The 11,711-nt window shown below is 37.9% G+C and overlaps 1 protein-coding gene across 1 annotated transcript; it reads left to right on the top strand.

Annotated features, from left to right (window-relative positions):
- The first annotated feature begins 1,750 nt into the window (after positions 1-1,750).
- LOC122845861 (putative transmembrane protein INAFM2) lies at positions 1,751-3,606 on the top strand. Its single transcript, XM_044142372.1, has one exon. It carries the CDS (start codon positions 2,292-2,294, stop codon positions 2,853-2,855), a length of 564 nt encoding a protein of 187 aa, XP_043998307.1. The 5' UTR covers positions 1,751-2,291; the 3' UTR covers positions 2,856-3,606.
- The last annotated feature ends 8,105 nt before the right edge of the window (positions 3,607-11,711 follow it).

Below are 11,711 nucleotides of genomic sequence, written 5' to 3'. Positions count from 1 at the left end.
AATGCCATTCTACAACTCCATGGAAAAAGTGCTAATGTTGTCATCTGTCACCTCACCAGTGAGAGAGACCATGCTTGAAACAATTTCAGTTGAGTGAAACTCTAAACAAATTTTGTGACAGCAGCTGAGATAAGTGGAAAGATGGTTTTCATGTAGTTTGAGGGAACTGACCCGTGCATAAATAATCCTAAGAGACACTTTCCACAAGAAATACACGTTTTCTTCAAGTTTCTTTATTTAGCCTATATCTCTTGAAGATTTGCATTGGTGACATTATTCTTTTTAACTCTCCACCTACTTTGATTGTTGTTTTGCTTCAAACTTCATTTCAATAACAATTATCAATTTTTTTTTTTTTTTTTTTTTTGTCAAATTGTCCCTCAACAACCATTTAGAATAATTTCCCTGATTTATTACTGCAGGTTGGGTGCTGGTTTCTGTTTTAACAAAGGATCCCCGGGTATTTGGATACCATTCAAATGAAGCTCCTGGCTGTGCAATAGCTAGTGCAAACAGTGCGTCAGAACAGGGACCATAGAAGGCACATTTAAGGAACCACTGCAGGGTCAGTTTATCCTAACAATGTACATGGTCCCTCGTCCCTCCTGATCCTTCTAATGAAACAAGGCAGTGGAAACTATCACCTCTTCCAATGTGTTGTCACTTTAACTTGAATGTTGGCTCGTGTGGGTAATTGCACAGCTGAAACACAGAGAAATCACTTTGCAATTTCTATCTTGTGAAAGAATGCACTTAAGTACAAGACATTTTTTGCTGGTAAACTGTTGCAAAAGGGAAAGACGTTCACCAAAGTATACAAGTTATATGAAACCAGGTTATACATCAGGAATAAAGCTAGGGACCAATATGGCTGTGGTAATTTAATTTGTTTCACAAAGATGCACTACTTTATCTGACACTACAGCCAAACCAAGGCAATAGCAAACTAAGTCAGTGTAAACCATGAAGGTCTACCACAAATGTTTACTTTTTAACACAAACAAGAGATCTAATATTTTATATTTGTTCATGTATTATTAATAAAGATAACTATTTATTGTTAAAAAAATACAGTCAAGATTTCAAGGAATGGATAAGTTTACTTTGTAAAACTGCAAATAATAATCTTTGTATGATATGTGTGCTGACAAACATGCTGTCTGATGCTATTTAGTATATTTTGTGTGTTTCACTTTGCTTTGTTTACAAATAGATCAGAGCAATTTATCTATCATTCTGAGATAGATGAAGGGGGTCGATTAAATCTCTCCTCCCTTTCCCAGATTCCACCAAATATCATTATAAATACTGAAGGAGGGGCCTGAAATCAAATTCTGCTTAAGACCCCATCTTTGGGCCAGTGAGGTCTGACACATTCAACCCCTACAAATTACAGTAAAGTTTGTGGTTGGAAAAAAAGATCTAACTTTTGAAAATAGTTCAGAAGATATAAATCGTTAAATATTTGAGAAGTGAGGGGGGAAAAAAAGACGGACATATTAATGAGAGGTTAAAATTGACAACTGTGTGACACACGGGCCCTAGTGTAACATTTAGACCTACATTACATAACTCCTTCACTAAAATGAATAAATCGTTTTGATTTTTTTGTTTGTTTGTTTGTTTTGTTTTGTGTGTTTTTTGTTTGTTTGTTTTTTTTTGGTTTTTTTTACAATGTTGGCATCCTAACCACTTGGGTGCGCGCATCTAAAACTCTTGAAAGACCGCCCAGCTCCTCCGCAACATCCAGGTCTCCATGCATCGTCCTGATGTAAAGGTGATGATAGATGATGGGTTTATTCACCCCCTCTTCCTCTTGGGGGTGCCTCACAGCTGCTACTTCTTTAAGAGACACCGCCCGCCCCCTCGCCTGTATTTTTAGCTGAGCCAGCTTCTTCATTTGCTGGATAAGACAGGCATGTCTCTGAGTGTGGACTGGAAGGACTTCATCGTTTTTAATGCATGACATCAGTTCGCATCCTGTGGATTCGCAGTGGGCCCATGCAGCCAGATGTTTCTTTGGAGTATCTATTTTTCAGATGCTGAAACGCGCAGTCACCCCGTGGATGCTTGATGTGCGTTATGAAACGCAACGCTGCACCAGGTACCTAAAATGAAGCGAGATCAAACAAATTAAAGGGGAAATTTATTCGTCTACAATCCAAATATTCCTGCAGCGCAGAATCCTGCTCCTCGGCCCGCTGGTTCCTCTTTTCCTTGGACTAGGGGATCAGGAGAAAACCTTCAAGACGGAGGGGGTAGTGGAGCATCGAGGGAAAAACAGGGGCAACATGAGAGAGCGGGACTTCATGCCCAACATGGAGAGAGGCAAACCTGCCACTTACACGGGGGACAAAAAGGCTAAAATGGCTGCTAAGACTAACAAGAAGTGGGTGAGACTTGCCACTGTTTTTGCATATGTGCTGTCGGTGTCCTTAGCAGCCATTATCCTGGCTATTTACTACAGTCTGATCTGGAAACCAACCAGCGCATCTTCCTCATCTGGGAAGCCTGTGGTGCCTGAAGGGGTCTCCCCCACCGCGAACATCTCAGCAGTTTCTCCAAACAGCAGCGTCTCGGAGTGGAACTCTACACAGACAGTGCTGGTGACTGATATGGCTGTGAACCAAACCGGGCTGGCCACAACCCCGCGCAATTATGCGGAAAGGGGGTTCGTCTACATGCACGGCGCAGCGGAAACAGAAAGTGCGCACGTGGAAAAACTGAACGCATCTTCCCACGGTGACATGCACACGAGCGTCCCTCTCACCCCGGAGGAGGAGAGCGACGCGGTGACCGAAAACAGCGGCCCCGAGCAGGCGGCCGCGGACGGAGCCACTATCCCTCCGACTTAAAGCCGGAGCTGAGAGGAGACTGATCGGTCCGCCCGTTATAACCCATCACTGCACCCTCTCTTATTTAAAAACGTTAAGTTTTACATTCTCAAAGCCGCAGGTCGGATTAACACAAAGGTCTTCTTGCTGGAGAGCTCATTTTGCAGAGCCCCCGTATGGATGCTGAACTGCACATACTAACTCGTAACCTTGATTTCATGCCTGAGAACAGAGGACCGCTATTTTCCTCAAAGATCACTTTCCCCTGTACTATGCTTTCATTTTTATTTTTAAGACATCTCTATGCCTTAAATCCACTTATAAAGCCAATTACCTGCCCGAAGGTGTGGACAAAACTGGTAAAAATGTTTCCAAATTATATAGAACGATGGCCAGAATTATGTTTTTGATTTTGTAGGACACTCTGTTATACTGAGCTGTAATTTATCAGTTTAAATCAATATTACATGGCCAGCATTTATTTGTGGGGCCCACAAGTAAATGTCTGAAGATTTCACCATAGACATAGGCTGGTGTTAGATTCTGGTATAATTATACTACCATTTTACTGTATTTACATTTACATTGGTCCAGTTGACGGAACCTTGAACAATTAAGTATTGCAGTGATGAAATTCCTTGTTTTTCCTCCCTGGGTGTTTATTTCTACCAATTTTTAATTCTTAGTCTAAGTTTAGACCATGCCTGGTATAAAAAAGTAAAGTAAAATGGATATGTGCAAATCAGCAGTGAATAAACCTCACACAATTTCACTCATGTCTAAATGATGTCTATGTGCACCCTGAATTTAATTTATTACTTTAAGTTTAATACATATACATAGGCAAAAATATTGAACCTTGTTAATTTCAGTTGTACATTTCAAGAGCTTGTGTGAATATATGCTTTTTGATGTTCTTCCATTTATATTGTAAAATAACAAGCTGGTATTAGCTGGTTAACTAGTCAAGCTACAGCTGTTTGAGTAGCCTGCCTCCACTCAGGTGCTTTACAGACATTCAGGTCATAGGATGTTAGGTGTTATTTTAAAACAGTGACAAGTGGTGGACCTTTAGTTTAGTTTCCACACCATGACCAGCCATGTCTTTTGCGTCTGGAAATATTCTGAACAGTTAAATTTGTCTTTCTTGTAACCATGGGAGAAGTGTAGCAGCCATCGTTGAGCCAGCTGAATCAGCAGTGCACAGCAAAACTTGGGGTAGGACCACCAGAGGTCAAACTTAAAAAGAATGTTGTAATCAGTTACATGTAATCAAATTAAGTTTGTCAAACTTACTTTAGTTACATTTGTTTAACATGACATCTTAATAAACTTATATTTACTTGGATAAGCCTAATTTGACTACTTGTAACAAATTATTATTATTTTTTTAAAGTTGGATCACGTTTTCCTTTTTCACTGTATACAGTCAGAGATCACACTGGTCATTCTGGAAACAAATTCAGATTTCATAAAAAAATATTTAAATATATTAATGCTATCCATTTTTGTGCTTTTCAAACCATAACTATTTTAAGTTTCATACCTATATACCAGTAACCAGCCTATGTCTATGAATTGTAAAATTAGGGAAAAATTGGGAAGCATATGGGTAGTAGATGTATTGCATAATTTGGTTGGCATAAACCAAATTAGTGTCCAGCCACGCTGAACAAAATCTATATGGAGCCATTATACACATCTTGGCTGGGTACTTAATTTTTTTTACATATATTCTATAAACTGTGCTTTCTTTGATTAATCAAACTCTGGATTCTATCCCATTAGAAGAGCCTGCATTATTAATTTATGCTCAGGAACAGTATGTGCATATAACTATGTAAATGTTATGTGTATTTGGTTCTGTACATATAAGACAGGCATACATATTTTGGCCTTGAACTTTTAGTGGAAATATAGCAGATTTTTATTGAAAGTAACAGTATATACACTAGGCATAACTATACACCATACAAATAAACATCTGTAGGAAATGATTAATTTCAATGGTTTTCTATCAATTATCTGTTATTATTCTGTACGCCGATGATATATTTGTTTATTTAGAGCATGTTTCTCGAGCTGTGGCACAGGTACTACTGGTGGTACTTGTGTCTGTAGTAGTACTCAGAGGAACATATGGTACCAAATATTTACAAGGTAAATGTAATGTAAATGAGCTGTAATGTAGAGCTAATAAGCCCAAATTGCTAAAGAGATGAGATGTTCAAGCACATTGATCTGGACGCCTATTTAGATCACCTACTGGGAATACCAATGAAAACTAGCCTTTTGGTACATTTGCATTTAAGTTTACATGTTTATTGATGTACATTATCCCTTTTGAATACATGTATACAAATAAATATATATTAAAATAAAACATGGAAGATAGGAGAGTATTTTGAGAACTCTGTTGTAGAAACAGAGGAAGATGAACTGGGAAGAGGTGCCCTTGGCTATCATGCTGCGCTTCATTTTCTTCTCAAATTGTAGATTTGATGAGAGAATAATGTCAAATACAACCTGACTGTGTCTGAAAAGCAGTAGGAATTGTGGGGTTTTTGCACCGCATGATCAGACTAATCAGGAGAGTACTGGGAAAATCCTAAGACTTTTGAAGTAACTGCTGATCTGATCTGGCTGCAAATGCAACTGTGTATGCCAAAGCCTCATAGTACAGCAATCTTTCGCAAGTCCTGCTCACAAGTCCTAGAGGTTAATGGTTGAAATTAGCCTGGCCATTCTCTTCCTGGCCATTTTTTCAACAAAAAAAAATCCTTGCTTCCAGCATAGTCTGGGCTCGCTCCAATTGACTTGCATTGTCTCTAATAGATTTTGAACTGGGCTGATCAGCGAACAGAAGGAGATGTTGTGAATAATGATGTTGATTTTCTGTGCTGGTTTTGAATTTTAGTCTGCGTATAGCTTTAGCAATGGCAGTGGAGGAGTCAGTGTTGGTCTCACTTCCAAATATTATATTAACATTGATAGCCGCCTTGTTCAGCTCGGCACTTCTCGCTTAGCATTGAAGCATGGTTTTTTTACAGCACAGGTGATTTCCTGTAAGCTTGTTAGCATCTAACTGGTGCATTACAAATGTCACAGGCAAACGGTAGCAAGCGGGTAAAATTTAAAATCTCAACACAGTCCACATCTCCAAGAAGCAATCGTTTCGCAACAGCAGAGAGCCCAGATTGTCTGTATGAAGCAAATAGCGAAAGACATGGGGCTGATTTTTGATAAATAAACAAAGCAGTGTTTCTTTATTTACTGTAGATTGAGTTTTCCTTTTTGTGATGCCACATGTTTTCATTTTTGAGACAGAAACCCTGAAAAATAAATAAAGTGTATATCTGGAGCCATCACAGCAATTTAAACGCATGGCAGCCATACTGGATCTGAAAGTCAGTGTTAATGTGAAACCTCATCTTTTCTAATATAAAGGGCTTCCTAAATTTTTTCTGTTTCTTTTTCAGTCAGGAGCTCTGATTTTTTTTTTTTTTTTTTTTTTTTTTTTTTTTACTACAAACATGCAAATAGGTAATGATGTGTTGATTTTCTTGAGTGATTTAACATCAATTTAAGCTAATGTTTGAGGAGTCTCTTAAGAGTATGGTGGTAGTTTTGCATAAAAGTTTGACAACAATTAATCTAAAAAATAAGATTAAACTAGATCCAAATAAGTTTTATTTAATTTCACATCTTCCATATTCTTTCAAACATGGCAAGAGGAATTTAAATGAACAGTGACTCAGTTCAGAGTGTATAACAATGAGTGTTGTTTCTTGTGAAGGCGTAGGTACAACAGAAGTAAGAGCAACGCCAGCACAGGGACCTCATCTTACAGCCAGCCTTGTGATATTAAGTGTCTAATCAAATTTAAGGAGACCCTTTTGCACTGTTTACTCAGCTGTATGATCAGTAGGGTTCACATGTTTTCATCTCACAGACTGTGCCACAATTCCACTTCATAAAAAAAACACATGTGATGAGCTACAAAGTGGAAACAACACCAACACCTGCTCTTCTCTCTCAGCAGAGTGTGAGGGAGGTGTATCGATTTGAGTTCTCTTGTTGCTCAGTACAGAGCAGAGAGGCACATTACACAATGCTGCTTGCTGCTATTTTGACTCCGCTCCGTCTTAAAGAGGGAATCGCTTGGATGAGAGGTTCGACTTCTGTGGTGTCAGTAACAGCCAATATTCACAACCGCAATCCAAATTAAATCATTTGATTTCCGCTGAGCAGCCACCACCTCACTTTGATGTAAACAGTGAGGACAGGCCTTGTTGTGTCAGCGTGACAGATTGGCAGAATCAAAGCCAAGGTTGTGTGCTAAACAGGAGGTTCATTCATCAGAGGAGGCAGCAGGAAATAATTACAAGAGCAACTGACTGGTGTCTGTTTACGCGTTTGGTCCTAAAATATGCATAGCCAATGGGTCCTATGGCTTCTTTTGATGGAGGAGTTTATCTGTGCTTATGGTTATTGCTGGGAGCTGCATTTGAGTCAGAGCACACAGCATTATGACCTCATGCCTCTCAAACCTAATCAACCAAGCAGATGATTCAATTATGTGATGTCAACTCAGTCATATGTTTCAAAAGAGTCTAATATGAGATTTGTTTGAGTAGCTAAGGGAAGAAAATGGGTCACAACTATTCACCCAATCAACTCTTAGAAGAAGCATTTATTTATTGTCATGCAGTGTCTTGCAAAAGTATTCACTTTTTGTCACAGTAAAACAACAAACTGCAGTGCATTTAATTGGGACTTTATGTGATAGGTCAATGTAAAGTAGTCCATGATTGTGGAGCAAGATTAAAAGTGAAAATCTGAAATTCACAAAATGACTTAAACTTTTACAGAATGGATGGAGAGTTTTAAATGTTCATTTCTTCTCACTGATTCTCAATTGGAATTAGGTATGGACTTTGACTGGGTCATTCTGACTTTTAGATCATTTAATTTCTGACTGTATAATTTGGATCCTTGTCCTGCTGGAAGGTTGACTTTGACTCTAATCTGAAGTATTTTGCAGCCTCTAACAGCTTTTCATTATAAACCTAGAACTGACAGAAGATATGACTCCTTGTGCATTCAACATATTAGCTAAAAGCTTCTTGATATTGTACATGATCAACTGAATAATGATGACACATCTGGCAAATCATTTTAGAGACATTGATTCCTTTTCAATTTTTAAGCTTATACTTTTCCACATAATGGTGTCATTGCTAGAAACATGGAATGGGGACAAAATAAGATGAAAAGTTGCAAAACACAATGTTTTACTCACAGTATATAATGATTGAGTTAAAGGACTTCCAGTTTAGGTTGGTTTGTGCAAGACACCAATCTAGAAAGCATGTGTCATATTACAGGATAGATGTATTCAGGATGCAGGAAAACAGTTACTAATTGCAATTATAATATAAAAGGAAATAATTTTGCCTTATGAAGAAAAAATCTATGTGAGTCATACACAGTAGAAGAGTGAAATAAAGGAACAATCCAGTGGTGTATCTTTAACTAACAAAACACAGCTGGGAAATGAAGGTTGGATTACCACTGCAACAGGCGCAGCAGGCATTGTGCTCCTTGGAGGGGGGCTCACCCTTTCATACTTTGAAAACCCCTGTACTAAGGGGTCCAAATAGCAACTTCAAACTTGATGAAATGTAACAGTATTCAGTCCCCAATTTCAATGCCTCAAATGTTTCTGTACATTTAAAATAAAAACACTTCTAGGAGAATAAAATAAATTCTAAATAAAAAAAGACAGTTCTTTTATCAGATTAATGGTAATGAAGCTAGCTGACTGCAGATCAGGTTGGAAGTGCAGGGACATTTTCTAAGTCTTCCTGTTTCTAGAAGAGGAAGAGAAAAGGAGGAAAAGGAGGCAGAGAAGGCACAGTCATCCTGAGCAGAGCATCTGTAGAGGCGTGGTTGTTACATCTTGAAGCCAAACATGGTGGGGATGGATGACTCACGCACCAACGGGGATGGATGACCTGTCAGGTTCTGTCAGGGTCGCAGTGCAAACCCAGGCCAGAACTCGCTTCCACTTAACCTCCATTTATCAGCTCTAATAACAGACATCAGACATCAGCTCTTACCTCATTGTTCTAAATATCTGGCTGTTAAAATACATCGTGCACCCAAAACAAGAAGCCAAGTCTGTCCTTTGTATTTCACTTCAAAGCGTCTTCTCTTTGCTGTCTCCAAAGACTGACAAACAGAAACACATTGCATCTGCACAGCAAACTAAAAAGCTAGAACCAGTAGAATTTTTACTTTAACATAAACATGCTCCATAAAATACTGCTTAGTGAGCCAACTTTATTATTTAAAAGGCTTTTTTTATATAGAAAAGTCATGATTTTGTGAAAGTGCTGAGAAGAAACAGTGTCACAGATAAATCCTCAAAAATTGCAGTGTAGCTTCTTTTATCAGCTTTGCAGTTTTTCCTTTATAGTTGTGCTCAGGCCTGTAACTCACAATAGTTTTATCTATTTCTGTAGCCAAAACGAAGAAAAAAGTGAATGAGCATTAAAGAAGAAATGAGAGAACAGGAAAGAAAGTTGGAGAAGAATACCAGTAGCTAAACATAGACTTCAGTGGATTACAATGGCAACCAAATTAAAAAGAGGCAGTGGCACACTCTTCCAATTCCAATTTGCATTTATGTTTTGAAGATTTATTTGATGTTTAATCGAATGGAGATTTTTTATTATTATTATTTTCTGTTACAATCTCTGCTGTTTTGCCCAGCAATTGTATTTCATTGTGCACAGACATACATGTTTCTCCCAGCAACTCTGTCACCACAATAACTTATTTGACATTAGCTAGCTATGTAAGGGATATGCAAATCTGGTTATTTGAGATGATCAGTCTGTAATTTATAAATTAAAGTCTAACTGTTTTGATGTAATGAATTTGTCAAAAAATTTTCCTTGAAGCACATAATCTGACATGCCACTCAAACTCTATAAGCCACATAAAAACATAAAAACATTCTCTTTGGTCCTAAAAAGTCACTGTGAGCTTATGTTGAACAGAGTCTGGGTGGAAGGGAAATTAAAATACTGACATATTGTCAGACTGTAGCTACAGATACTCTTTCCCTTGTTAAGCTCAGACACAGGAATCACATCTGAAACTAATTACCATGATTTATCATGGCTAGACATGCTGGAGGACCATTTGGAGAGCCTTTATTGATGTAATGTGATACGCGTATATCAGCAGACGGTTTATGTTGATAGAGGATAAATAATGAGTAAAAGAGCCATAATAGAGAGGATTTTTTTTTTAACTGATACATTTTATAATCACAAACAACCTCAGGTAACTCAAGGATCTAGCTTTTGACTCCCTGCTCAAGATATCTGTTACTGCCATGGCACGAACTGTGTTGTGTCCTTTTCCCTCAAATTTAGATGCTTATTTTCATTTTTGTCCTGGAAATCAAGATTATGAAGCTTCCACTCTATGTAAAGCTGACATAATCCTACACTGCATTTCAAACCTCTACAACTGCCTACAAGAATAATTTCCACATAACAGCAACACCCCCATGCAGTAGGGTAATGTGTGAAAATCATATCTAGTTCAACACCAAACTGCATTAAACGTAACATGCACACAAATGAATACCATTGTTTTCCTGAAATTAGAAATAATTTGGATTGTGTAAAAGAAAACGGAGGTGTACACTTCTGAAAGGAAAGAGGTTGCTGTTATGAACATCAGGTCACACACCCAAAAGGCTGCCATGGAGATAGCCTTGGGAGGCGATAATTAAAATACTGGCACCTATGGGAGGTCCCACCTGTTTCTAATGCAGCAAAGTGAATTAATCACATCCTGTATGAAGGGATCACTGTGCAAACTGAGGCCTTGCATTTTCCATTTTACCTGCCAATTTTCTCCACAACACTTTTGGGTTTTTTTAACCACGATAAAAACATGGTTAATTATCTCTATTGCTCACAAAATATAGAATTATATGTGTTATCTGGAATATTTACAATTTAGAATTTTTGATCCACAGATGTGGGCAAAATTAAAGAATAAGGAGCCGCTGAATTTACTAGACATTTTTATGTACTTATAGAACAGAAACATCCCTTTTCTGGATTTTATAGAGTAACACTGGGAGTAAAGCAAGCTCCTAGAAGGTGGGTAATTAATCTGACTATTTGCTGTTAAGGCCAAAACTGTCAGAGGCAGCCGTCTCTTATAGTTTTCTGTAGTTCCTCGATGGCTTTTTTTTTTTTCTGCAACTTTATTTATGAAGCACTTTAAAAACAGCTTCAACAAAGTGCTGTACAGATAAAATCAACAACTTAAAACAACAAGATCATTAAGACGTTAAAAGTGTGTGTCAGATGAACCACACAAGGTGAAAGACGGCTGAAATTGATCTTATTTGAGCCAAAATACCAAAAGGTTAGATCAGATGTACACTTCTTCTACTGTCGTTGTGAAGTGCAACAAAACAATATTAAACATCAAAACGTTTTGACATACAGAAACAAACTTTATTGATGTTATGACTTCTTAGGTTTGCCCTACAGTACATGAAGGCTTGTCCCACATGGATTCACACTGCAAATGCTGTGGTAACAACTCACATGCTTAAAAATAGTCACATACAACTATTTTAGTTTTGCATGTGAGAACCTAGAGGGCAGCGATGCACACACAAGGTGAATAATGACTTCCTACATTAGTCACTTCATGAATTAATACCTTGAAAGTACCTAACAAGGACATGTAACACCTAACTACTCTAGGATTGTATACCCTAAACATCTTTTTACACTGAATCCCACAGGGAGTTTTAAAGGCATCAAAGGTCGCCTG

Source organism: Gambusia affinis, linkage group LG16, assembly GCF_019740435.1.
Source record: "Gambusia affinis linkage group LG16, SWU_Gaff_1.0, whole genome shotgun sequence".
NCBI classification, from domain to species: domain Eukaryota; kingdom Metazoa; phylum Chordata; class Actinopteri; order Cyprinodontiformes; family Poeciliidae; genus Gambusia; species Gambusia affinis.
The sequence above is the reverse complement of the archived record's forward strand: the minus strand, read 5'-3'. Positions and strand labels throughout refer to the sequence as shown.